This window comes from Vombatus ursinus, unplaced genomic scaffold (genome assembly GCF_900497805.2).
Source record: "Vombatus ursinus unplaced genomic scaffold, bare-nosed wombat genome assembly UNPS02014830.1, whole genome shotgun sequence".
Classification (NCBI taxonomy): Eukaryota; Metazoa; Chordata; class Mammalia; order Diprotodontia; family Vombatidae; genus Vombatus; species Vombatus ursinus.
This window is the reverse complement of record NW_020954608.1, coordinates 12,818,459-12,843,387: the sequence shown is the minus strand read 5'-3', so window position 1 is coordinate 12,843,387 and position 24,929 is coordinate 12,818,459. Positions and strand designations below refer to the sequence as shown.

General features: G+C 35.0%; 1 protein-coding gene and 1 pseudogene across 2 annotated transcripts in view; one reads left to right on the top strand and one right to left on the bottom strand.

The window, feature by feature from the left end:
• Positions 1-24,929, bottom strand: part of ORC5 (origin recognition complex subunit 5) — a 95,473-nt gene that overhangs the window by 53,922 nt on the left and 16,622 nt on the right. For both annotated transcript variants that reach the window (XM_027838849.1, XM_027838850.1), the window contains exons 5-10: positions 22,790-22,901; positions 20,084-20,214; positions 11,153-11,201; positions 10,945-11,035; positions 6,328-6,380; positions 3,426-3,538 (exon numbers count right to left, since the gene is read on the bottom strand). In XM_027838849.1, coding sequence (XP_027694650.1) covers positions 3,426-3,538; positions 6,328-6,380; positions 10,945-11,035; positions 11,153-11,201; positions 20,084-20,214; positions 22,790-22,901 — 549 coding nt within the window. The remainder of the gene's footprint in view (positions 1-3,425; positions 3,539-6,327; positions 6,381-10,944; positions 11,036-11,152; positions 11,202-20,083; positions 20,215-22,789; positions 22,902-24,929) is intronic.
• On the top strand, positions 16,095-17,062 carry LOC114025401 (annotated as a pseudogene).

Here is a 24,929-nt window from a genome sequence, read left to right as displayed (position 1 = left end):
CACACACATACACACACACACACACACACACACACACACATTAAGGAATTATAGGATTATGAAAAGAAGATGGGCTACTCATTTGCTTGTAGGAAACCCTCTGATCTACTGAGATAATTATTCTTAGATCATCAATTTTAAATTCAATTATCTTTGTTCTATTTTATTTATAAAGGGTTTGCCACATCCTAGTTTTCACCTCTTAGTTTTCACCTCTTAGTCTTCACATCCTAGTTTTCACCTCTGTGTGACTGTGTGTTCTATAGCATTTGAATCTCATGACTTGTATATGAGAGACCATTCAGTTACATGCACTGTTCTGATGCTGAGGTGATAGGAGAGAGGGGGAGGGAGAGGGAGAAAGGTAGAAAGAGAAGGAAGAGAGAGGAGGGGGAAGGGGAAGAGAAGGAAGGAAGGGGGGGAGAAGGAAGAAAGGAAAAGAAAAAAAGGAAGGAAAGGAAGGAAGGAAGGAAGGAGACAAATAGCCAGAATAATAATCTACTGATACCTTTGAAATGTTGTGGGGAATTGTCAAAAGCCTCAGACACATGACCCCTTGTGGTGAAATGTGAGGACATGGGAAAAAGTCACACAGAATGGGTTCTGATCTGTATCAATGGAGGGAACCCCTAAACTGATGAGATCAAAAATACATTTAAGTGTTTAAGATTTCATACGCTTAAAATTAATTATATTTGTTCAGCTGTGCTGTATAAATGACCCTTTGCATATTTACAAAACAGTCTGGTTTTGCTTCCTCATTTAGCAAAAAAAACATATTTGGCATTCACACATTAAAAAAAAAAAAACCCCAACACTTACCCAATACTCTTGCCAATTTTATTCACTGCTACTGTCTCTCAGTTGCAAAACATAGCAATATGGAGGACCAAAGATAAGTATAATACAAAACACTCTCAAAAATATGCCCCTTCTTTCTAAGCTCCAACTTATTCCTGACTAACAGTTTAGAACCCAGAACAAGGGTGGAAAATAAATGGCTAAAAGCAGATTAGCGAAAGGAAAATATGACTCTCAACCTTTTAAGAGAAAGTTGACAATATTGAAATTGGAGAAAACCTAACTTCCCTATATTCATTTAACAATACAAACCTTTGTATCTAGTGTCTATCTAGAGCACTGTGCTAAGAGAAATACAAAGTTTAGATAACATAACAGTTCTGACCCTTCTGGAGTTTATACTCCAGCAAAAAGTCTTGAATACAGATAATTCTGAATGAAAGCATTTCGTCTAGTTTCCATGAGAATACTTTTATTTCATTCATTCAAGAAATATCAAAGTACAATGTACATAGGTCTATGAGAGAGACAGCCTAGTGCAGTGACAAGTTAGGAGAGATCTAGATCAAAATCCCGCCTTAGGACTTCCTAGCAATATGACCAAAGACAAGTTACTTAGCATATCGGGGACTCAGTTTCCTCACCTACAAAATGGGGATGACAAGCTTAGAATCCCTAACTCACGGTACTGTGAGAATAAAATAACAGAATGCACTTTGTAAACTTTCAAACACCATACAAATGTCAGCTAGCATTACCCACTTTACTCAACTGAATCTGCGATCTCATAGAGCTGGATGTTCTGTCCGATGATGCAAGGGGCTTCGTTCACACCTGCCTATCTTGCACAACCCTTGTCCATGTCCTCTCCTAAGTTCCATATGATTTCCTTCTAACACTTAAAAGATAGCAATGGAGAACCTGGACTGTCATTCCATAATTCCTAGAACCCATCTTTTTTGTTCATAAATATCCCATTGAATGAACAAAAGATGAGCACTGTTATTCCATAAAAATCTGAAGGCCCTTCCCTTTTATAAGAACTTATATTACAATAAGAATAAATTTCTGAAATTCAAGACATTATTTTCATCTTTTGACTACTACTAATAATACTTTCTGGTGAATAAATTAATAGTAATAGGTTATATCTGTAAACTTAAAATTTTCATTTTATGATTAGCAGGTTCATATATTTGGAATTGGTCAGAGATCATCTAGGTCAACTCCTTCATTTCACAGTTTAGGAAACAGTGTTGGGGGTCAGAGTGGGGGTGGGGGTGGAATCTGGAATCTTAAGGTAAAATACTAATTTTCTTAAACTTTCATGAATGTAATGAGGGTAAATTGGAGCCAGAGGACTAAATGCTGTATAACTTAGGACTACTGATAAACATTTCTGGTGGCCTTCACCATATCCCTTTCATTATTCTCCTAACTGTGAGTTAAACATTCAGTTATTGGATCTATGGACTAGATATAGGCTACATGAAAAGGAAAAAAATAGAAAAAAGAAAAGAGTTAAGGTTGGCAATAATTGTTTTAACTCCAAACATGAAAGTTTATACCAAGATAGAAAGTAAACCTATGTAACTCAATTTTATTTTATATACTTATTCATGGGCTCTAGTAAAATTTTACTAAGACCACTCCCTGGAGCTCAAATAGAAAGAAAATTAAGGAATAATCCATATAATTTTTTTCTCAATATAATTTTAGTGTTACTTTTTTAACTCTCATAACATACCCCAACAATGCTCATATACAATACCTGAGATGTGATGGCAAGACTACAGATCTGTTGATAGTTCCAATGAAACTATTCTGAAATATTTTTAGTATAGAAAAGACATGTTATTGCTTTCTTTATATTTCATTGAAAAATAATTTTATCATCATCTCATGATAAAACTGGGAATATTACTGAGATTATGAAAGAATATAACTTTTGACTGACACTATCCTTCCCAAGAGATTCTCTTTCTTAATTTACAATTCAGTTTCATGTTTGAATTTTATTATAAAAATTAAAAAGCTATTTTTAATTCCTTCCCAGAGGTCAGATTTTCTAGGCTTCCAGAGTTTCCAACTAAATGTTCTTTAGTTGAATGACTTTAATGCTAAATCAAAGATACTTATTTTTCTTTCTAGAAGAATAGAGTCTCAAAATAGGATGTTTTAGTTTAAGATTTTAGCAGGAAAAAAAATTAAAGAGTTCTGGTTCATAATTCATAAGATACAGGGTATATCATAGGAAGAATTTTACTGAGGCAAAAAAGCCAGGAAAATAGCTACTGCACTTGAGAAGCTTCTGATATACCATACTTCAATCAAGATTTGATTTACAAAGAATGAGTTAATACATTACTTGCTGACTTACCTCCCGGATCTTAACTGGCTTCTGTATAATGCACCAAAATTCCAGACTGTAACCTTAATGCAAAAATGTTCATAGGGGAGGACTAAAATACATATGAAAAGATCTATTATTCTACTCTCTTCATTCAACTCTACTTCTCTTAAGAATTTACAGTTTTCACAAAAGTATTTAATTCCATTAACACACTTGTAATCTTCAGAAAAAAATAGCCCAAAGCGAAGTATAGGAAGCATGTAGAAATTACCTTTAGGAAAAATCTCTTATCTGTTCTCGTTGGATTGTATGAAGCCAAGTATGCAGCAATTAGAATAAATTTGGAGTAATATGGAAGTTCTACATGAGCATGTGCAGAAAGACCTATGGAAAATATTTTTATACAGCTCATTAATAATAAAACAGGTCACACTGACATAGCACTTTGCAGTAAACAAAGTCTTTTTCTTACCACAACCCTGTGTGTTTGGTAGCACAAGTGTCAGATTCACTGACTTGGAAATGGAAAGGTCCTTGGACGTCAATTTACCCAACTTACACATGAGCAAGAACCTTTAAAGACTGGTAATATAGTTCTTGTTTGAAGACCTTCAGCAATACAGAATCTAATACTTCTCTAAAGAGCCCACACCAGTTTTGTATAACTATTGGGAATTCTTTCCTTCTCTGTATCCACTGATTTTAGTGCTACCATATAGGGCCCAGTAAAATATATCTACTCTCTCAATGTTCATTGTTCCAGCTCTTCATATGGTTGAAAACAGCTATCATTTCCCCTCTAAGTCTTTTTTTCTCTAGGCTCAAGAACTCCAATTTCTTCAATGAAATGCATGGATGGCATGCTTTAAAGTCCTCTTTTATTATCTTAGTCAATTTAATCTAACATTATGTCTTGAGTATCTGTTTCAAAGTTCACATTTTTGGAAGGCAGAACCAATTTCCATAATCAGTTTTGTAGCTAATAAGGAATTTTAAATGAAACTAGAATTCCACAGGGGAAGGGAGGAGCTGGAACAGAGGCAGTGTGGCAGAGCAGATGCAGAGCTGGCCCTCACACTGAGGAATATCTGAGTTTAAGTCCACCCTCTGACACACATTGGCCATGGGACCCTGGGCAAGTTACTTGAAACTCTCAGTGCTCTAGGCAACCTTCTAAGGACTACAAACAAATAGCAGAGAAGGTGACAACATGCACTGATGGAGGGAGTTTGATCATCTAAAACTTCTGGAGGCCAGTGAAAACCTAGGTTCAGTGTTTTTCCCTTTGGCAAGGTAAAGTTTTTCTTGGGAGGATAATAACTATGGAAGAAAAAAATGTAAAAAATTCTTTTCATTTAAAAATATTACTCCTGTTTAAATCAATTAAAATCTGAGCTTCATTTTTTAAAAAAATTATGAAAATGAAAAGTGTTCTATTTAGACTATGACCTATGATAATGTAGAAAATAGTATTTTTCTACTCATACTGAATTCTTGATCATTTGATAAATCTTAAAATATCTAACTCTTAAAAGAAATTTGATTGTTTTTTTAAAAAAAGAAAGTATTATTTTAAGTGCATTATTGCCTATTTTCACTAGTGATAGCTATTTGCTTGCTTTAGGGTAGCTAGATGAAGCAAGGTAAACTGGAATATACACAATATTGTATTCTGAACCATCACTGTAGAAAAACAGCTCTGCTCTGACACTTATTTTTACAAATATATTTTCAATTAACCAACATTTATTACCTACTTTTCTTCAAGTTAAACGTGGATGTCAGTCAGTCAACCAGTATTTATTAAGTGCCTATTATGTGCACTTAATATAAAGGCAAAAAACAATTCTTGCTCTCAAGGAGCTCACAGTCTAATGAGGGAGACAATATATAAACAACTATGTACCACAAAATATATACAAGAAGGTACTAGCATTAAGAGAGCTCGGGATAAAGGCTATTCCTTTCATAGATGACAATTTCCAAAGGGTCTGGATTGCCAAAAGTATTTTTAGAGAGAAAGAGGTGAAAATACATGTTTAAAATATACAGTAAATTGTAAAACACTATCAGGTATAATAAAATAAGATTTTAGGCAATACTGACTTTGTACTTTTTAGTGTCAATGAAAACTAGCAGAAATGGCCTTAGGCTACATATAATACCTAAACAGTGTGTTCAATTTATACCTTGGTTAAATTAAAGAGGGCAAATTCAGATCAGCATACTTCCTACCCAGATGCTAACTTTAGCCCTAGCTGGTAAAGCCTGTAAGTCCTGCTGACATGTAAAAATAGCACTATGAAAGTGACAAGGCATTTATTTGTTTGTTAAATTGTAACCACTGTGTTGTGACAACAATTAATTTTAGTTTAAATAAAACAACATCAGCTTCCAAAAATCACCCCGTCTAGACTTCTAAGATTTACCTTTTTTAAGTTGCATAAAGAATCATTTTTTAAAATAAGCAACATCAAATTTTAATCAATTTTGTTGATTGGGAGTATGGTACAGCAGAATTATCAGGAAAATATCAGGTTAAGGATGACTGTTCAGACTCATTTTAGTAATGGGTTTCACGAACATTTCTTACTTTATGTAAAATATGGACTCTGACATAAGTGTTCCTAATGAGCATTCATCTAATGAGAAGATTAAGTTAAAATCTAGCAAAATTAGACATTGGTAGAACAAAGTGCTATACTGAGTTATACCACTACCAAAAAAAAAAAAGATGCATTCTGACTATACACTTTATTGCCAAAAGAAGAGAAAAGTCAGCCACCGCCTACCCCACTTTCAACACTATATGTCAAAGGTAGGAAAACCAGAAATTTTCTGACATCCTGGTATATTTCCACCCCACTAAGGGCTACTGAACACTTGGCAAAGTGCTTAGTGCAAAGTAAGTGCTTAATAAATGCTTATTAACTCTTTCTGCTCTCCACAGCTTTCCCCCAGAGAGCACCAACACATGGTTCAGAATGTGTCAGTGAAAAATACAAGCATTATAACAGCCAAGCCCCAAAAGCCTGGCAGTTAGCAGCAAAGCCACTGAATAAAAATGAAGGAAAATAGGATTTCATAGCCAGAATCTTTTCTCAAATAACTCACTAAGGCACCTCAATAGCAGGAAAAGTCCATTAACCATTCCACTATAATGTTTTTGATACCTTTCAATTGTCCCATTTCTGTGTCATCTTGCTGTAATTTTTCCCATTGTGAACTAAAAATTCAAGAAAAGAATGTAATACATTAGCTCAATGTACTTGAAAACATATCCTTAGGAAAACTGTAAATTTCTAGGATTATAGACATATGCAATTTTATGAAGAAATTTTAAAATCTATTATATAACCAGTTTATAAGCCTCACATTAAAAAATGGCCTTGGTACTGTACAGTCACACTTAGCTTCTGACTCAACTTAACAGACATTTATAAAATACTACTCCTATATTCAAGGAATTGTGCTGGGCATTAAGGATATTATCTAGCTTCCTCACTGCTATTTACAAAAATAAAAACAAATCTCCCTTTAAAAGACAAAGATGTACCACCACTAAGGATATTCAAAAGAATGCCCTGCAAGCTTCTCAAATAATTTTTTAAAATGAGTTTTAATTATTATTGGTATTATTATTATGAACAGTTGGCATTTATATAGCACTTTAAAGTGTGCAAAGTGTTTTTCAAATACCATTAACATTTGATCTTCACAATAACTTGACAAATCATTCTTCTCCCCATCTCACATGACTTTCTTAGTGTCACACAGTAAGCAAGTATCTGAGGGGGGATTCTAATGTAGGTATTCTTGATTCCAAACTCAGCTATACACTACACCAGAGGTGTCAAACTTGCAGTTCAAGTATGACCCAAGCTAAATTAAAACATAATTTGGAAACACTTATCAAATTAATAAAAATATAATAAAATGCAGAGAATGTAAATTTATGATTTCTAAGTCAGTATGTGGCCCACAGGGATTTGTTTCTATTTGTGTTTAAGAACAACGCACTAAATAATGCTGCCTTTAAAAAGTCATCTCCTGAGTAGGAGGGAAGGAGTCAGGGGTCCTTGGTATCATACTCTGGCTTCGCCATTTACTTCCCATGTAACCACAGGCAAGTAAATTAAGCCTTCTAGACCTCAGTTTCCTCAACAGTGAAAAAGAGGGGGTTGAATTAGATGGCCCTTAAGGTTTCTTTCAGTTCCAAATCTATGATCCTCTAATACCATTTTTCCTGATAACGTAAATTGTCAAGAGCAGACTGTATCAAACCTAAGTAGTGAAAGTGGGTACTTTTGTGTGAAGAGGGATTTTCTCCCTTTTTGGAAGGAGGGTAATAAATTTCTTCTTCCAAGTTTTGTTTTTAAACACCCCCTCTCCCCCGCCTTGCTCGATGGGTTTAAGCGAACAGCTTGGTGGTGCAATGAATAGAGAACTGTGCCCACTGTCAGGAAGAAGACATCTTCCCAAGCTCAAATCTGGCCTCAGACACTAGATCTGTGACCCTGGCCATGTCATCTAACCCTGTTTGCCTCAGCCTCCTTAACTGTAAAACAAGACGGAGAAGAAAATGGCAAATAACTCCAGTATTTTTGCCAAGAAAACCCCAAATGGGGTCATAAAGAATCAGACATGAATGAAAACTGAACAGCAGCAATCAATTTGAATAATATGTTCGTAGAGAATTGTATATTCGATGATATTAATTTCTTTTGTATTTATTATTTCAACTTTTTTCATCTGAGATTTCACTGATCTGTATTTTTTCTTTTCTTTCTTTTGATTAATTTTGCTGCTGTTTTTGTAACTATTGGCTTTTTTTTTTTTAAAAGGCAGCTTCTGGTTTTATTTATTAATTCAATTGTTTTGTAAATATTAATTTTTGTTCTTGGCTTTTTAACCTCTTTTAAAACTACAGCTTTGTTAGGTTTCTACTGTCTTTATGTGGAAACCTAATTCATTTATTTTTTCCTTTTCTTATAAATACGGGCAACTGAGCCACATAAATTTGCTTCTAAAAACTGCTGTAACTGTATCCCATAGATTGTGATATTATTTCTGTCATTAGCTTTTAAATCTTCTGGCTTTGTCTTCCTCTTTAATTTAAGCTTTAATATTATATTTTCCAGTTTCCATGTCATTTTATATATTTTTCTCATGTTATTTGATTATAATTTTATTGACTATTATCTGAAAACAAAGCATATCTAAATTTCTACTTTTTTGAAATTATGTGATGCTCCATTGTGCCCTATTTTATCAATTTTTGTGAATATTCTGGGTACTTGAATACATACAGTTTTCTCCATACAGCTGTTGTTTCCAATTTAATACGAGTTCAGTCTTTATTAATTTAATTTTCCTTAATAATGTATTTTTGAAGTTCCCCATTATTATTGTTATATTTTGTCTATTTTGTCTCCTGAATTCAAATTTTACCTCCACCTTACAAGCAATGTAACCACAGGCCAGTCACTTTAACCCAGTCTCAGTATCCTCATCTGAAAGACCTGTCTTATTTATGTCACAGGGTTGGTATGATGATCAAATGAGAAGCCTGGGGCCTTGGGTAGATATAGGAAAATAGGTGTTCACTCTGATTCAATATAAATACTGTAGTAAAAGAATCAACCATCTTTGAGATGGCTCTAGGTATGTTCAACCCAGTATAGCACAGTAGAAGGCTAGAGGTTAGGCAGCCTACTGACAATCCAAAAGGTAGGGAAAGAAAATTGATGAATGACCCTATTTGGGCTAAAGAGAGGCAAAGGGTACTGGGTTTATAGGTAGTGGAGGTACCCTTTAGACTACAGGACTTAAGAATAGTTCAGCATGGCTCTGTAAGCCACAGTTGTAGTAAACTTCTCTTTCCAGGGGAAATAATAAACATGAAAAAATAAGTAGAAAATAAGATGTTTTAGGAAAAAAGATAAATGAGATAAAATGATAATGAACATGACCAGGAAGAAAGGTGGTACTACTAGTAACGATCCTCACTAAGTTCATATATCAGTATGAATCTAGGATTTACTTCAGATGCCACACTGTCAGCTTCTTGAACAGTTTCATCAACAACAGTGTGCAGCAGAACAGGTGTATTGACGACCAGATCTTCGGATTTAGCCAGTTTATTGTGGCCCTGAATTCCTGTTTATTGTGACAGAATTTTACAGGGCTGGATAGTATGAAGAATGCATATCAGCAGAACTCCAAAGAAGTTGTACATCAAGATAAATATGATTGAAAGCAAAGAGGACAAGAAAATCTATGGATTTACTGAGATAAAATCTCAAGTAAACTACAAATGGCTGGAAAATCACAGCAATTATTTGATAAACCTGGAATAAAGCTTGAAGTTTTGGGGGCAAAAGTTACCATGCCAACTTAGCCTGGAAAGCAAAGTCACAAAAAGCAACAGATACTCATGATATAAATTTAGCTATTAATCAAAAGCCACATTTTACATGTCCTCTTGAGAAAGGTTACATATTTCAGCTATACCTAAGCACACAGATTATAACTGCCACTAGACATCATCTTATTTTTTTAAAACCAGGTCAAGGGGCAGTTAGGTGGCGCAGTGGATAAAGCACCGGCCCTGGACACAGGAGGACCCGAGTTCAAATCCGGCCTCAGACACTTGATACTTACTAGCTGTGTGACCCTGGGTAAGTCACTTAACCCCACTGCCTAGCAAAAACAAACAAAACAAAAACAAAAACCTCAAAAAAAAAAAAAAAGTCAAACAAATAAACAAAAAATACTATCAATAAAGCTCCAAATCAGTATTTTCAGAAATATTTCTTCAGATAAATCATTGGGTTGTGTTTACCAGGAAAACAGATATATCTCAAAGTAGTTTATGTAATTCATCTTAATATTCACTGTTACAGACAAATGAAATTTATCCATATCAATCTGATTAAATTTGAAATGCAAACACTTTCATCAAATTTTTCAACTCAAAGAAGACCAGTTGCTAGTAAATTAAAAGTTTAGCTAATGTGGCTTACCTTGTTTTATTCTCTAAAATCACCTTAAAAGATTCAGAATTTCATCATAGTTGTCTAATGGTTAACAGCTTGTTGTTCTTACAATCAGCTAGATTATCTGATAACAGTTTAAACTAATTTTATTAAAACTAATGTGATGAGAACATTAATTGGTTAAAGCACAGAATATAAATTTCAAATAACATTTTTGGGTCACTTCTTCAAATAAAAAACCCATTTTTTAAGAACACTTTTAAGTGTAAAGAAATATTTCTAAATACATCTCAAAACTTAGTTATTTTCAAATTTTAACCAATCTTTTTGGGAAAGAAATGAATCTCAGAAAGACTTTTGCATAAAAAAGATTAAAGAAAATTCCTAATTATAGTTTTTACTACCTAGGTGCTCTAGATCAAATATCCATTTTAATATAAGAGCAGCATATACTTTTCCTCTTGATTTATATAGGACGGTGGGTTTGCTTTTTAACATAACATGAAAATGTTTAAAGAGTATGAGAAGCAAAGCTAGTTAAAAAATATTCTCTAATTCCTCTGAATATCACATTCCTATCTAATATAACTTACTTCACAATAAAATGTTAATTTTCAAGCCAGAAAAAAATTAATAAATATACAATGATTTCTATTTCTTTCCAGCAGGCTAAAAAATATTAGCTTTGTCCTAATATGAAAGTGAAGAATAAGAACTACATTTTAGCATAATAAATATCTAGATAATTCATACTGAATAATCCCCAGAACTCTGGCAAAAAGAAAACTTTACCTTGATATTTCACTGAGATAAACGGTATGCATAGCCTTCTTCAAATGAGGTTCAATATTTCTCCACAATTTACGGGTATCACGTTCATTAGCTACATTGAGGAAAAACACACACACAAAGATATAACAAAACCCCAAACTTTAATAATATAAATCCTAGAAAACAGCTATGCAAAAGTACAATATTAACATAAAAATAAGACATTTACCTTCTCCTTTTACCACAGGTTCACAATATTTAGAAAAGTTAAGAGCTGCCTATATTAAAAAAAAAAAGGAAAGAAAAAATTATTTCCAAATAGTTACCACTATACTGTGATAAATTTATTTTTAAGGTAAGTTATTTATTACTTTATTATAAAAAGCTGAAGTGAAGAAAATTCATTAACTACAAAAATTTTTTTAAATGCTCAAGGAAATTTTTTTAATGAGCAAAAGCCTGCTAGAAGATCATTCCTTGGCTATATTATACAATAAGTACTTTTAAGGAAAACAAGTACTTTTAGACTACAGAATGTAGTCACTTTGAAACAGTGATTTACAAAATACTTCTTCATAATCCCAAACACTGAACAACTTTACAAAGTCAATTACAGGAGTATAATCCACAAAATTTAACAACTTAGCTCTGGTTAATTAATAGCTAATTAAACCATTAATAAACATGATCTCTATTTAAAAGGAAAGGAAAATTCCTTTAGTCAGATTCATCAAGTATGTATAGTAATGCTTATTCACTTCCAAGAATTTCACGTGGAAATGTGGCCCATACGTATCAACATTTGTTGATAAGTCTTTGTCAAGTGAATACTATATGCCAGGTACTAGGGATATGAGGACAAACGTGGAAATTCGACATGTTAATTAAATGTATAACTAAATTAACACGATGAACCAGCACTAAAAATAAACATAATAAAACACATATTGACTCCATGTTTCCTATCATACCTCAATAAAACATCCAGACAATTTTTTAAAGTACCTGTTTAGGCTAGAGAATGTTTCAACAACATCTAATATTAATTTTCCCTTCAGAGGATTTCCCCACAGCGACCCTGTTTAGCTTTTTTTATCTTTAGGTCTAAGAAATGGACTCAATAAACAACTGGCCGAATGTGAGCAGTAACTGGAGAATTTCCTTAGTTGAAAGATCAGAAATGTGGCCTATAATTCATATATATCACTCATTATCTAGTCCTACTTATTTTGCTTCATCCAGCACAGGTGGGGAACCTGAGGCCTTGAGGCCACATATAGGCTTCTAGATCCCTATGTGCAGCCTTTTGCCTGAATCTAAAAAGGCTGCACTTAAGGATCTAGAAGACCACAGGCTCACCACCCGAGTAGGGGAATGTGTTCAATTGTCTAAACATATTTTTTTTTAATTTTAAGTGAAACAAGGAAGTTTTTGTCTCACCAATGAACTGATTTTACAAGAATCTTGTCTAATTACCAAATACCATAAATTACCAAGACCAACTATCCTTTACTGTGGCCTATGCTACTATGCCTTCTGTACTCCTCCTGTTCTGGCCCTAACCCTGGTACCTGATTTCTTCATCAGCATAGTTTAGTAGAAAGAGCACTGACTTTAATGCCAGACAACTGAAATTAAAATGCGGGCCCTGATATTTGTCTGTGAAACCTTAGGCAAGTCACTAAGATTCTTCTACACTCCTATAATCTATTATCATATACTCAACACCTTCAAATGTTTCCTAACTTTCTACTCCAACTTCACTTGCTTCTATTACCTAATCTCAACTCCATGGTCAGTCACTTAAACGTCTGACCAGCCAATTCCCTAAATTACCCAACGCCTAAATTTCCTAACGCAATCCTTTATTCCTAAAGTAACCTCCACCATCCATAATCTCTTTTCTTACTCCCAGGCTGCTAAGTATCCCTAGAGAAAGTCATGAAATCAAGATGTTCTGAAACATTATGGAGAGTACTACCAGAGAGCCTCTCCCTGGGCACCTTCTCCAGCTTTGGGGACTGGACAGTTTGGAGAGTTGAGAGACTCTGCAAAGGGTTTTCTGAGGCCAAGGGAGTCCAGCTTTGGGATATGAGAATCAAACAAAGGTTCTTTCAGTGTACAGGTAGAGCCTATGAGGAAACTGCTAACACTGTTTTTGCTTCTGCTAGGGAAAGCAAAGGCGATATTTATGATACTTTGGGGAAAGTGAATCTGACCTATTAGACTTATCATAATTATCAGTCCAGGTGAGAGAAATAAAATGTTTACAGACTTAAGAAGTTATAAATTATTGGTCATTATTATTGTAAATCAAAATTAAACTTTTTTCAATTCTATTAAGAAAAGGAGAAAAATTATGGAAAAACTTAGCTACTTTAAAGTGAAGCACTAGTTCTAGTAATATATCTGCACATCCATAGGCTAGAGTGATTGTAACCTTAATCATCTCTAATACAGCTATAACAATATAAAACAGCATCCCCACCCCTACCTTTATCCAAGGCCTGGTTGGCCTCTTGATGTAAAAAGAAATAAAAAAGCTATCATAGAGACTATATACTTCACTTAACCATACTCAGGACTCTCACACAGACAGGAATATTAAAGTAGCAGACTTTAAGAAGACAAACGGAGAGCAATAATGACAACTAACAACAAAGGGAGGAGAAACGACAGCAAGCAAACCAAAAACCCACGGGGGCTTAATTATCATCATGGATCTGGCGTGACCACCGCACTAGAGGTAAGGAGGCCAAGAGGAGTGAAGGAGTGAGTGGATTTGCTACCAAGTCATGCAGGCAGTCAATGGCAGATCTGGGACTAAAGGAGTCAATAACACTTGGCTGGTTGTCTCCCCTACCAGACCGTCAGCTCCTTGAGGGCAAGGACAGTCTTTTGACTCTTCTTGTACCCTTGGTGCTTAGCACAATGCCTATCACGTAGCAGGGGTTTAAAAAATGTTTGCTGAGTGACAGCTAAATACATTACACTAAGACCTAGGGGCCAGAAGAAACCTTGAAAAAATCATGCTTCTTTGGATAGGACTAAACCTAAACCATTCCAGATGGATTAAAAACTATCCTGTTTTTTAAAATTTCCAGAAATTATAAATTCTGTTGGTAATACAATTTTATGTATAACAATCTTTCATCTAAATCCCTCATACTACAGTCTAATTTCCTCTTTCACATTCAATGCAGACTGTTATGCTACTCAGTGTAACAGCCTAATAAGAATAATAGAATCTTAAGTTAGAAAAGACCTCAGAGATCACCTAGGAGGGGCTCCTGGGGTGAAGCCAATACGGCAAAGTAGAGAAAGCTGAGCTCCTCCAACACTGCCCTTCAAAAAACTTTACCGTAACCCCTTAAATCGAACTCTGGAGTGGCAGAGCCAACAAAAGGTTCGAGTAAGACACTCTTCCAGCCCAAGACAACTTAGGAGGTTGGAAAGAGATCGGTGACATGGGGGAAGGAGGCTAGCCCAGGGCCCCCATGGATGAAACGCCAGTGGTGGGGCTAGGTGGTGGTGACAGAAGCAGCAGCAGCAGCTTTGGGAGCTCTCAGGCCAGACGTGGTAAGAGAACCCAGCAACTGGCCAGAAAGAGATTACAGAGTACCTTTGTGCTAGCAGTGGACATAGGACCAGAAACTGTTTGGCAACTCCATTGTCTCTACCCACTTCTGCGTCATAGTTCAAGGGCTGACAAAGGCACTTTCGGTCAACAGGAAATGGAATGGAATGGCAGGATCACTTCCAGCTCCAAGGGATCAGGGACCCTTAAGAACAGTATCATTTCTGGTCCCAGTGGAGGGAGGGGCCCTGAGGAGCAGTATAGACTGCAATCCCAAGTGCAAACCAAGAGAGCAGTGACTACATCTCTCCCTAGATCACACCACTTTGAAAGCAACAAAAACTTCCAAACCCCCAAAACTAGCTCTGAAAACAGCAGTGCAGAAAAAGCCTGAGGCTTGAGACAGAGTCCCTCCCTACCTGTCACCCCTCAACCTGTATCAGGAACAGAGACCAACATTAACATAAAATTCTAAATCAAGAAACAGGGTGGAAAAATGAGCAAACAACAAAAAAAAGAACTTGATAATAAAAAGCTACTATGGTGACAGGGAAGATCTAGACACACACTCAGAAGGCAATCTAGTCAAAACATCTATAAGCAAAGCCTCAAATTAAAATGTGAATTGGAGACCAGTCCAACAAAAATTCCTGAAAGAACAAAAAATGATTTTAAAAACCAAGTAAGAGTGGTAGAGGAAAAAATAAGTGAAGAAATGAAAGCAAAGGAAGAAAATTATGAAAAGATGATAAACAGCATGACAAAAGAGGCACAAAAAATACTGAAGAAAATAATACCTAAAAAAGAGAATTGGTCAATTGGAAAAAGGTACAGAAGTTCACCATAATTCCTTAAAAATTAGAATTAAGTTAGTGGAAGCTAATAACTCCACGAGAAATCAAGAAACAATCAAAGTCAAAAGAATGAAAAAAAAATAAAAAAAGGTGTGGACTACATCATTGGAAAAACAAGTGACCTGAAAAATAGATCAAGGAGTGATAATTGGAGAATTACTGAATTATCTGAAAGCCATGATCAAAGAAGGAGCCTAGCCAGCATATTTAAAAAAAAAATCATCAAGGAAACTACCTCATATCCTACCACCAGATGGTATAGAAATTGAAAGAATCTACTGATCATTGACTCAAAGAGATCCCAAAATGAAAACTCCCAACAATATTATAGCTAAATTCCAGAGCTCCCAGTTCAAGGAGAAAACACTTCAAGCAGAAAAGAAAGCAAGCATTCAAATACTGTTGAACCACAGTCAGATCACACAAGATCTAGCAGCTACTACGTTAAAAGAGTTGAAGGCTTGGAATATGATATTCCAAAAGGCAAAAGAGCTGGGATTAAAACCAAGAATAACCTACCCAGCAAAACTGAGAAACCCTTGAAGGGAAAAAAAGTGGGTATTTAATGAAATAGAATTCTTTCAAGCATTCCTGATAAAAAGACCAGAGCTGAACTGAAAACATGATGTTCAAACAGAAGACTCAAGAAAAGCATAAATAGGTAAAGGTGAAAGAGCAATCATGACATCTAACTCAGAACTCCCTGCAGCCTGACCAACAACCACATTTGAGCTCAGATTTCCTCCAAAATCGGAACTACTGTCAAGGATCAGCTAATTGTGAATGTCCTAAAGGAAAACCAGATCATTGTTGTTGAGGTTGGTGCAGTTGGCATGGCATGTACCATAAATACCTTAATGAAGGATTGGGCTAATGAACTTGCCCTAGTTGATGTCAAAGAAGACAAACTAAAGAGAGAGATGACGGATCTCTAACATGGCAGCCTTTTCCTAACACCAAAGATTGTTTCTGGCAAAGACTACAGTGTGACTGCAACTCAAAGCTGGTTGTTGTTATGGCTGGGGCACATCAGCAGGAGAGAGGAAATCATCTTAATTTGGTCCAGTACAATGTGAATATCTTTAAATTTATCACTCCCAATGTAGTTAAATACAGCCCTAATTGCAAGCTGCTTATTATTTCCAAACCAGCAGATATTTTGACATATGTGGCCTAGAAGCTAAGTGGCTTTCCTAAAAACCGTGTCATTGGAAGTGGTGGCAATCTGGATTCTGCCAGTTTCCATTACCTAACAGGAGAGAGACTCAGTGTCTATTCTTCTAATTGTCATGAATGGGTCCTTAGGGAACATGGAGACTGCAGTGTTCCTATATGCAGTGGTGTGAATGTTGCCGGTGTCTCTCTGAAACATCTTTATCCTGGTTTAGGAACTGATCCTGATTAAGAGTATTGGAAAGATGTTCATAAACAGGTGGCTGAAAGTGTTTATGAGATGATCAAGCTTAAGGGCTACATTTCCTTGGCCACTGGCTTGTAGGTGGCAGATCTGGCAGAAAACATGATAAAGAATCTCAAGAGAGTGCATCCAATTTCTACCATTTATGATGATGTCTTCCTCAGTGTCTCATGTGTCGTGGGGCAGAATGGCATTTCAGAGGTGGTGAAGGGAAACCTGATTCTGGAGGAGGCCTATTTAATGAAGAATGTAGATACTCTTTAGGGAATCCAGAAGGAGTTGCAGTTTTAAAGCCTTTTAATGTGCTGCCCACTTTACTGGCTAGAGAACGTGACAGCGCTTCAGGGATTATGTAGAATGCACTTCTTCAAGGAAGTCAAATTCCTCCTCTGGTTAGTGAGCCAACACTAAAAACATAAAATTTATGAACACACTTTAGCCTCTTCCTAAAATTAGAAATGGGGAACAGTACAGTGTGACTACCATTTGTTAAGCCCTGTTGTTTGCACTGTGATGCTGGATATGATTTGTACAGCATTGAAGGAGTTGCTGTCAAGCAGACCCAGAACCCCACGAGTATATAACTTCCTGCCTTATAGGTGCTACAGGCTCCTCAAGATCCAGAAGACAACTTTTGGTTCCTGGACACAAAGCACCACACAGTAGTAACACACTGTTGATGTACTGTTGTGGTTCCCTTCACTGGGGCTCTCCAGCATAGTCCTATGTATGACCTTTCCAGAAGACCTGATTTTGTCTATAACTATACAGATATAGATAGACAGCTCTCTCAATAATTGTAAATTTCCATATTATATAAAAAGATCTACGTATGTACAATGATGTAACTAATTCCTCAAGTGTCACACTAACCCAAATACTGAATAAACAATAAACAATTTTTAAAAAGTCATCATAAGAGACTCAATAAAGTTAAACTGTTTAATAATATAAGAACTGGTCTAGACAAATACTTAGAGGAAGTGTACCTAATCCTTTCACCTACAGGTCTACACTCCTCAAAACTTACTAAATCACCTACTCTGGGGGGGAAAATAGTACTTGGATGCAGGTCTATATTCATGTATACTTTTATTAACTTATCCAAAAATTTTCCATTCACAATTTTATAAAGATAATGAAACAATATTGACCAAAAAAACCTTTTCTTTTCATCCTAAGTATCCCTTTGAAGAGTGGGGAAAAAAGGGTAAAGATATCTTTTCTCTCCTATGGTCTGGAAGATGATTCAAAATGGTAACTATCCTATTACACCTCTTCCTTTTTTAAAAATATCTTTTTCATTTACTAATGGAACGACTAAATATTACTAGAATCAGTGACATGAAAGTATATTTTAAAGGTATATACCTAAAATGTTATGGTCCAGACCTAAATGAAACTTCCTTTCTTCAGAAATAAAAAACATTTTATGAGGTAATTGATTTAATTGCTTCTCTGTTTCCCTTACCTAGTCTCACTCAATTATTTTGAGAAGAATCAAGGAACATCTGTCTCCTTCCCATGAATTCTTTTTAGGAAGAGGGCAGAGATGTTAGATCCTCGTATGCCTCCACCTCCATGGAAAGATGCCCTAAATTGAGCTGAAGGTATAGCAACTGGCCTTTTTGTTTCTTTTAACTCATTTGTGGCTCATTAAATTTCCTTTTCTGAGACTGTGTTATTTAAATTACCTTTCTTGAAAATTCTTCAATCTGGGTGCTTTATATTTTTTGTAAGTAATCAACCATTTTATTTAACTTGTCAGTTTTAGTGACATATAATTGGACAAAAGTTTCAAATAATTTTCCTTAATTAATTTGCTGTTAATCTTCCTTCTAAATTTGATGTCAAAATAGTTACTGGTTTATTTATTTTATTAGCTTTTTCCCAAAACCAGCTTTTACTTTTATTTAAATTCAATATTACTATGCTTTCAAATTTTATTACTCTATTTGACTTTCAGCATTTCCAATTTGGGGTTTAACTGGGTTCTAAATATTTAATACATACATTTCTAAAAATTTAGGAAGGACATAGACATTTTTTCTTTAAAAAGTATTTTAAAACAGAAGTATCCAAGGAATATAAGCCATGACTAAAGAGAAGTGGAATTCAGAGCTTCTGATTTAAGTAAGTTTCCTTCCATTTAGATAAAAAGTTAGCATATACAAAGGAAACCCAAAATAAGCCAAGAGGAAAGCCTAAACTTTTGACTCTTTACAAATAGGTAGGTGGTAGTTAGTTTAAAAAAAAAAAAGCTCATTCTTGGAATGACCTATGGAAAGTGGAAAGATCAGTGATCATGTCAAAATATTACTAAACCACAGATTCAGGTCACACAGAAACACTTTCTATTTCTATGACATCTCTCCTATCCATCATTTTACCACTATTCACACAGCTACCAGCTTGACTCAGGCCCTCAGAAACTCTGACCTGGACTGTTGCAGTGACCTCCAAATTGGTCTCCCTTTCAAGTCTCTTCCTGCTTCAATGTATCCTCCACACAGCTGACAAAATTATTTCCCTTAAGCCCATGTCTAAGCATGCCACTCCCCTACTCAGTACATTGCAGTTAACTCCATATTGCCTCTATAATAAAATAAAACTCCGGTTTGGTTTTTAAAGGTATTTATTATCTGGCTCTTTTTGATTTTCGTTGTATATTAGTCTCTTTCCCATAATACTGCCCACCAAACTGGCCTTCTTGTCATTTATGACATATAGCACTCCACTTGCCATTTGTATGCCTTTGCACTGGCCATCATTTGTACCTGGAATATACTCCTTCTAAAAGAATCCCTTACCTCCTTAACTCATGTACCACCTTCTACACAAAGTCTTTTCTGATTCCAACTACTAGTAGCCTCTCCTCCCTAACTACTTAGTATTATTTTATATTTATTCTGTATATTTATCTATATATAAGTACATTAAAATGTATGTATGAGTGAATGTATACGACACACATATATATGTACCATATACACACACCCCATTTACTTATGTACAGGTCTCCTCCCAAAGCATGCAAGTTCACTGAGAGGAGGGACTATTTCATTTTGTGTTTGTATTCTCAGCACCTTGCACAGTACCTTGCATATAACAAGCACTGAATATTTATTGATGATAACCTATGAGTCATAGGTTTTAAGCACACAAAAAATAAGATAGAGATATTTAAACCAATGAGAATAATGTGATATGAGAATAAATCCTTAGCTCATGGACTATGTTATACTTTTAATATTTTATGGTGAAATAAAAGTAATTTCAAACAAACAAGAAAAAAATACCAAGATCACTCACCAGATGTCTGAGCTCTTTCAGGTCTCTGCAGACAGTGTAGAAAACACCAAGAAGAATATTAATGTAGGCTGCATAGAAATCAGCTGAATACTCGGGAGGATGATCATGGGACAAAATCTTTTGAAGATGCCCTGGTCCAAAAACACAAATTTGTTCTTAATGATTCATAAAGCACTTAAGACATGTATTTTATAACACTTTATTATACCACTTTGAAACAACACACGAAGTCATGAAAAGTTATAAGAATTGTAAACCCATTAGAATAGGAAAGCAACATTAAATTTTGAAACCAAGATTGGGGGATCATGGTAGGTGGAGCTGTGTGTCTGCCTTAGTGCTGCAAAGTTTATTAAGTGGTAAGCATGACAAAAAACCAAGAGAGATTACTTCTAAAGTAGATCTCACAAGCCTTACTTACTTTAGGAAAGTAAATAACTTAAAAATCTAAAGAACCCAAGGGTTGAATTTTCTATCATGTTAGGTATTCTAAGTAGACAATAATTTGGCTAAAAAACCAAACCAGACACAAATAAACAGAAAAAAAAAAGAGCATCTGCTTTAAAATTTTTTCACAGAACAAAAAGAATTCCAAAATTCTAAATAAATCCACCAATTTTCAAAGATCTCATTCCTCACTTTTCCCTTCTTTTTCCCTCTTTTTAAAACATATTCTTCTTTCTCCTACATTAAAAGCCTTAAAATTCATCTCTCTTTGCTCCTATCCAAGGAATATAAGCAATTCTTATATGATGACAGAAATTTAGGAACAAAAGATATTTTCTGGCTGTGGCCTTCTCTTTTTGGCTAAGCAATGAGGTTAAGTGACTTGCTCAAGGTCACACAGCTAGTAAATGTTATGTATCTGAGGCTGGATTTGAACTCAGGTCCTCCTGAATCCAGGGCCAGTGCTCTATCCACTGCTCCACTTAGCTGCCCCTGCTGTGGCCTTCTCATTCCTAATCTCTGCATTCATACTATCACATCTCTGCAGCACTTGCAACTATGAATCATACTCTTTTCAAAAGAATTTTCTCCTTTCTTGGTTTCAGTGAAACTACTCTTTCCTTGTTCTCTTCTTAGCTGGCCAACAGCTCTTTATCAGTCTTCTTTCCTGAATCATCTTCTGTGTTATTCTGCTTAACCATGGGTTTCTACCAGTACTATATCCCGTGCTACTTACTGTCTTTTGCCTATATACACTATCTCAGGGATCTCTTCCACACCATTAACTTTACATACCAATTCTAGATCATCACCCACCTGCTGAATCACTCCAACTGGATATTCCAAAGGCATCTCAAACATAACAGATCAAAAATCAGAACCCAAAATTGCCAAGCAACATTGAAAGCCAAGCCAGCAGTTTCATCACTTTACCCTGTAGTGCTCAGGATTCAAAGGATCCTCTCTAAAGGGATGTTAATTCCTTAAAGAAAAGGCACGGTATGAAGAATTTATACACACACACATGTATATGTATAAAATAATATATGAACATATATATTTTATTGCACATATACATGTATGTATACATACATTATGTACATGACAGAGAGAAATAATATGTGATAAAAGTCAAGTGGTCAGTGAAAAGAGCAATGGGATTTGAGTCAGGAAGATATGACTTCAAATCTGGCCCCAGGAATTTACTATTTGTATGACGTTGGGCAAGTCACTCAATCTTTGTCAGTCTCAGTTTTCTCATTTGTAAAATGGGGATCATAACAGTACCTACCTCCCAGGATTATTTTGAAGATTAAATGAGATATATTTATAAAAGGCTTAGCACAGAGCCAGGCACTATATAAATCCTTATTCCCTTGTTTCCACTTGATTTTCCTTGGTATGATATTGGGGGGAAAGGGGAACATGGACATTCACATTATTTCAACAATAATTAACATAAGATGTAGGACTCCTTTCCTTCAAATGAGGTTTTTTTCTTTCTTTGTGAAAACAGGTAAAATTTGTAATTAATGACTATAACTGGTTAGGTCAGTTGTTCAGTGTGATAATAAAGCCAAGAAACTGAGGCCAAAGCTAGGAGCCCTAGATCTCACCTAATACAACCCCCTTATTTTATAACTTGAGAAATTTAAGCCCAGAGAGGTTATATGACATGCCTACAATTTGGCTTTTTTAATTGCGTCATAATGTCTCATATTCCACGGCGACAGACTATATCCTAAACATTTAGAAAATCCATAACTGTATTGAGAGATAGGTGAAAAAATGTGGATGAATCGGCAAAAATCCACAATGAGTAATAAAAAAACACACTCAAAGTTCTGATAGAAGGTCAGACCACATTATTAATTCACTGAACTGTTCGGCTACAGAGTAACACTGAATACTGCCAATAAAATCAGGCCCTTTAGAATATATGGTAAATCACACTAACAGAGAAGGAAGAATCTCATAGAATAAAAAATAACATTTAAATGTCTGTAAAGTACACAAACACTTTCCACATGTGGGCAAATGTAAGTGGTGATACAAGGATCATTACACTTGAAATGCTTCCTTCCACTGACTGCCAGATTCCCACACTCCACAGTGATATTTCATTTCCCTTTAAGAGTTTACTTTCTAAATGATCTCCTCATTCAAACATGTTGATATTATCTCCCAAACACTGATAATTCTAAATGTTCCCATTTAAAAACTTACTTCTGAAAGGAATTTTAAAAAATGAGCATTTACCTATGCTATAATCAGAGAAATACATGATGAATGGTTCAAAACACCCAGTATTTGGTCGAAACTTTTCCCAAACAATTTGACTGAGAAAGATAACAGTCACGTTTCTGTTGGTCTGTAAAAGAAAAAGGAATAAAAGTTGACCTTGCATATTGAAATTGTAATCAGAATAGTGATTCCATTTGGATTTTTCATTCAAAAAATTATCAAATTTCCAAGTTATTATAAAGTATTTACATATTAATAAGTTATCTGTAGACATCTAATCAAGGACTCATACATTTGCAGATTTTCATAATTATCCAGAATTTCTATAAAACTCTTGTCATTTTGTTATTCAGTTACTCTGTTTGAATGAAACATATCTCACAAAAAGTATTATTTTACACTAAATTAAGAAAATACATTGCTTGACTAAGATTAGAGCTTTTTATAAAAATGTTCTTAGGAAAGAACGTACCCCTCCAAAAGCAATTGCACCTTCCCATAACAAAGTTGATTATGTTTTTTTAAAAAAAATCAATGTTTTAGTTACCAATAATGTGAAACGTGTTACTTTCTAAAATTTTTACTCTTTTAAAGTAAAATAGAAAAACCAGGAAGATTACAAAGGCAGATTACACATCTAACTTTAGTCCATCTAACTTTAGAAGCATTAAGTAAAAAAAGAATAAATTTTCAAAGGATTCCAGGCCTGTTTTAAATTTAATAATAAGTCTTCATTATTCTCTTGGAAGACAAAGACAACAATAACAACAAATTAATAATCATTTCACAGATGGCCTATTGGCTGCATAATACAACGAAAAAGTTAATCACCTCCCAATGCTTCTTTCCATCTATCCTAGAAACTCAGTGGTTTAAAAAAAAAGTCTGCATTTATTCTTCCAGAGAAGAAAAGTACTTGTGAATTCTGAAAACAGTCCTACCTAAAAAGCATTTAAAAACGATTAATGATAAAAAAAAAAATACTGACTTATTAAAATCAAACTATTGGAGGGCAGGACTTTGGAAGAACAATAGAATATGTTTCTTGTCTAAAACTGATTTATAATGGGAAAACATCCATCTATTTATCTCGCAGAGTATCCCATAGCAAATGAATTTTATCATTACTAAAATTTTTATTTGTAGTCTCATGTGAAGAGCAAAGATCAAAAAGTAATACAAAAAAGAATGGTGGAGGGTTCATTTGGGAGAAGGAGGTTTCCTCAGGCTTAATACAGTTTTCTTGCTTTATGGAAAGTCTTAGGAAATATATTTTCTTTGTTGGCACAGAGGGGAATATTTCTTCTTGTTTTCCCCCAAATCTGACTCCCCCAAAATCTGGGATTCCTTTGTCCTACTGTCTTTTTTTTTTCTTGGCCATCTAAAATGGTCTTTAAGTAGAACATCCAGTTGTTTTCTTACCTGGATGCCAAAAGCCTTAATACAATTTTTTGGACCATGAATCTGTGGATAGTCTGTCTGGTAAACAATGGTGTGAAGGGAGGGCAGGGAGAGGGATAGCATGAACACCATAATACAAAAGCACTGGGAAACTAACGATACTGGAAAAAGATTTACCAATAATGGGGTCTGGATCCTAGCATCTGGAAGTCTAATGGAAGAACAAATGTGTTAGGGCTGAGAAAGGCAAAAGGAAAGGTCAATCCGTTAAGAAGACCTATGACAGGGAGATCAGACTCCAACTCTCAAGGCTCTAAGAATCCAGTGGGGATGGGAAATCTTCTATCATATACAGTAACTCAGACAAAAAAGAATTCTAGCAACTGTGTCTAGGGTTTCTCCTCACAAGCAGAACAGGGCTAGAGGTAAAAAGAGTTAGGTCAACTACTGTCTCTTTGAAATCAACCTCAACTTATAAAATACTTAAAATAGGTTAACAACCCACATGTCCAACCTTAGCCAGAGGAATATTTCCTAGGCACTGAAAAGTCCCCAATCAAAGCTAAAACAAAATGCCATACATTTATACCCTAGCCAGATGTGAAAATTCTGTTCCCTTTCATATTGTAGCCTAAATAGATACCAGTGCTATTTCTAGTCTCTTATCTCATCCCACAAATCTCCCTTCACCTCTCTGTTATTATTTGAAATTCCTTTACCAGAAAAGAATATCTATCATTCTATCATTACATTT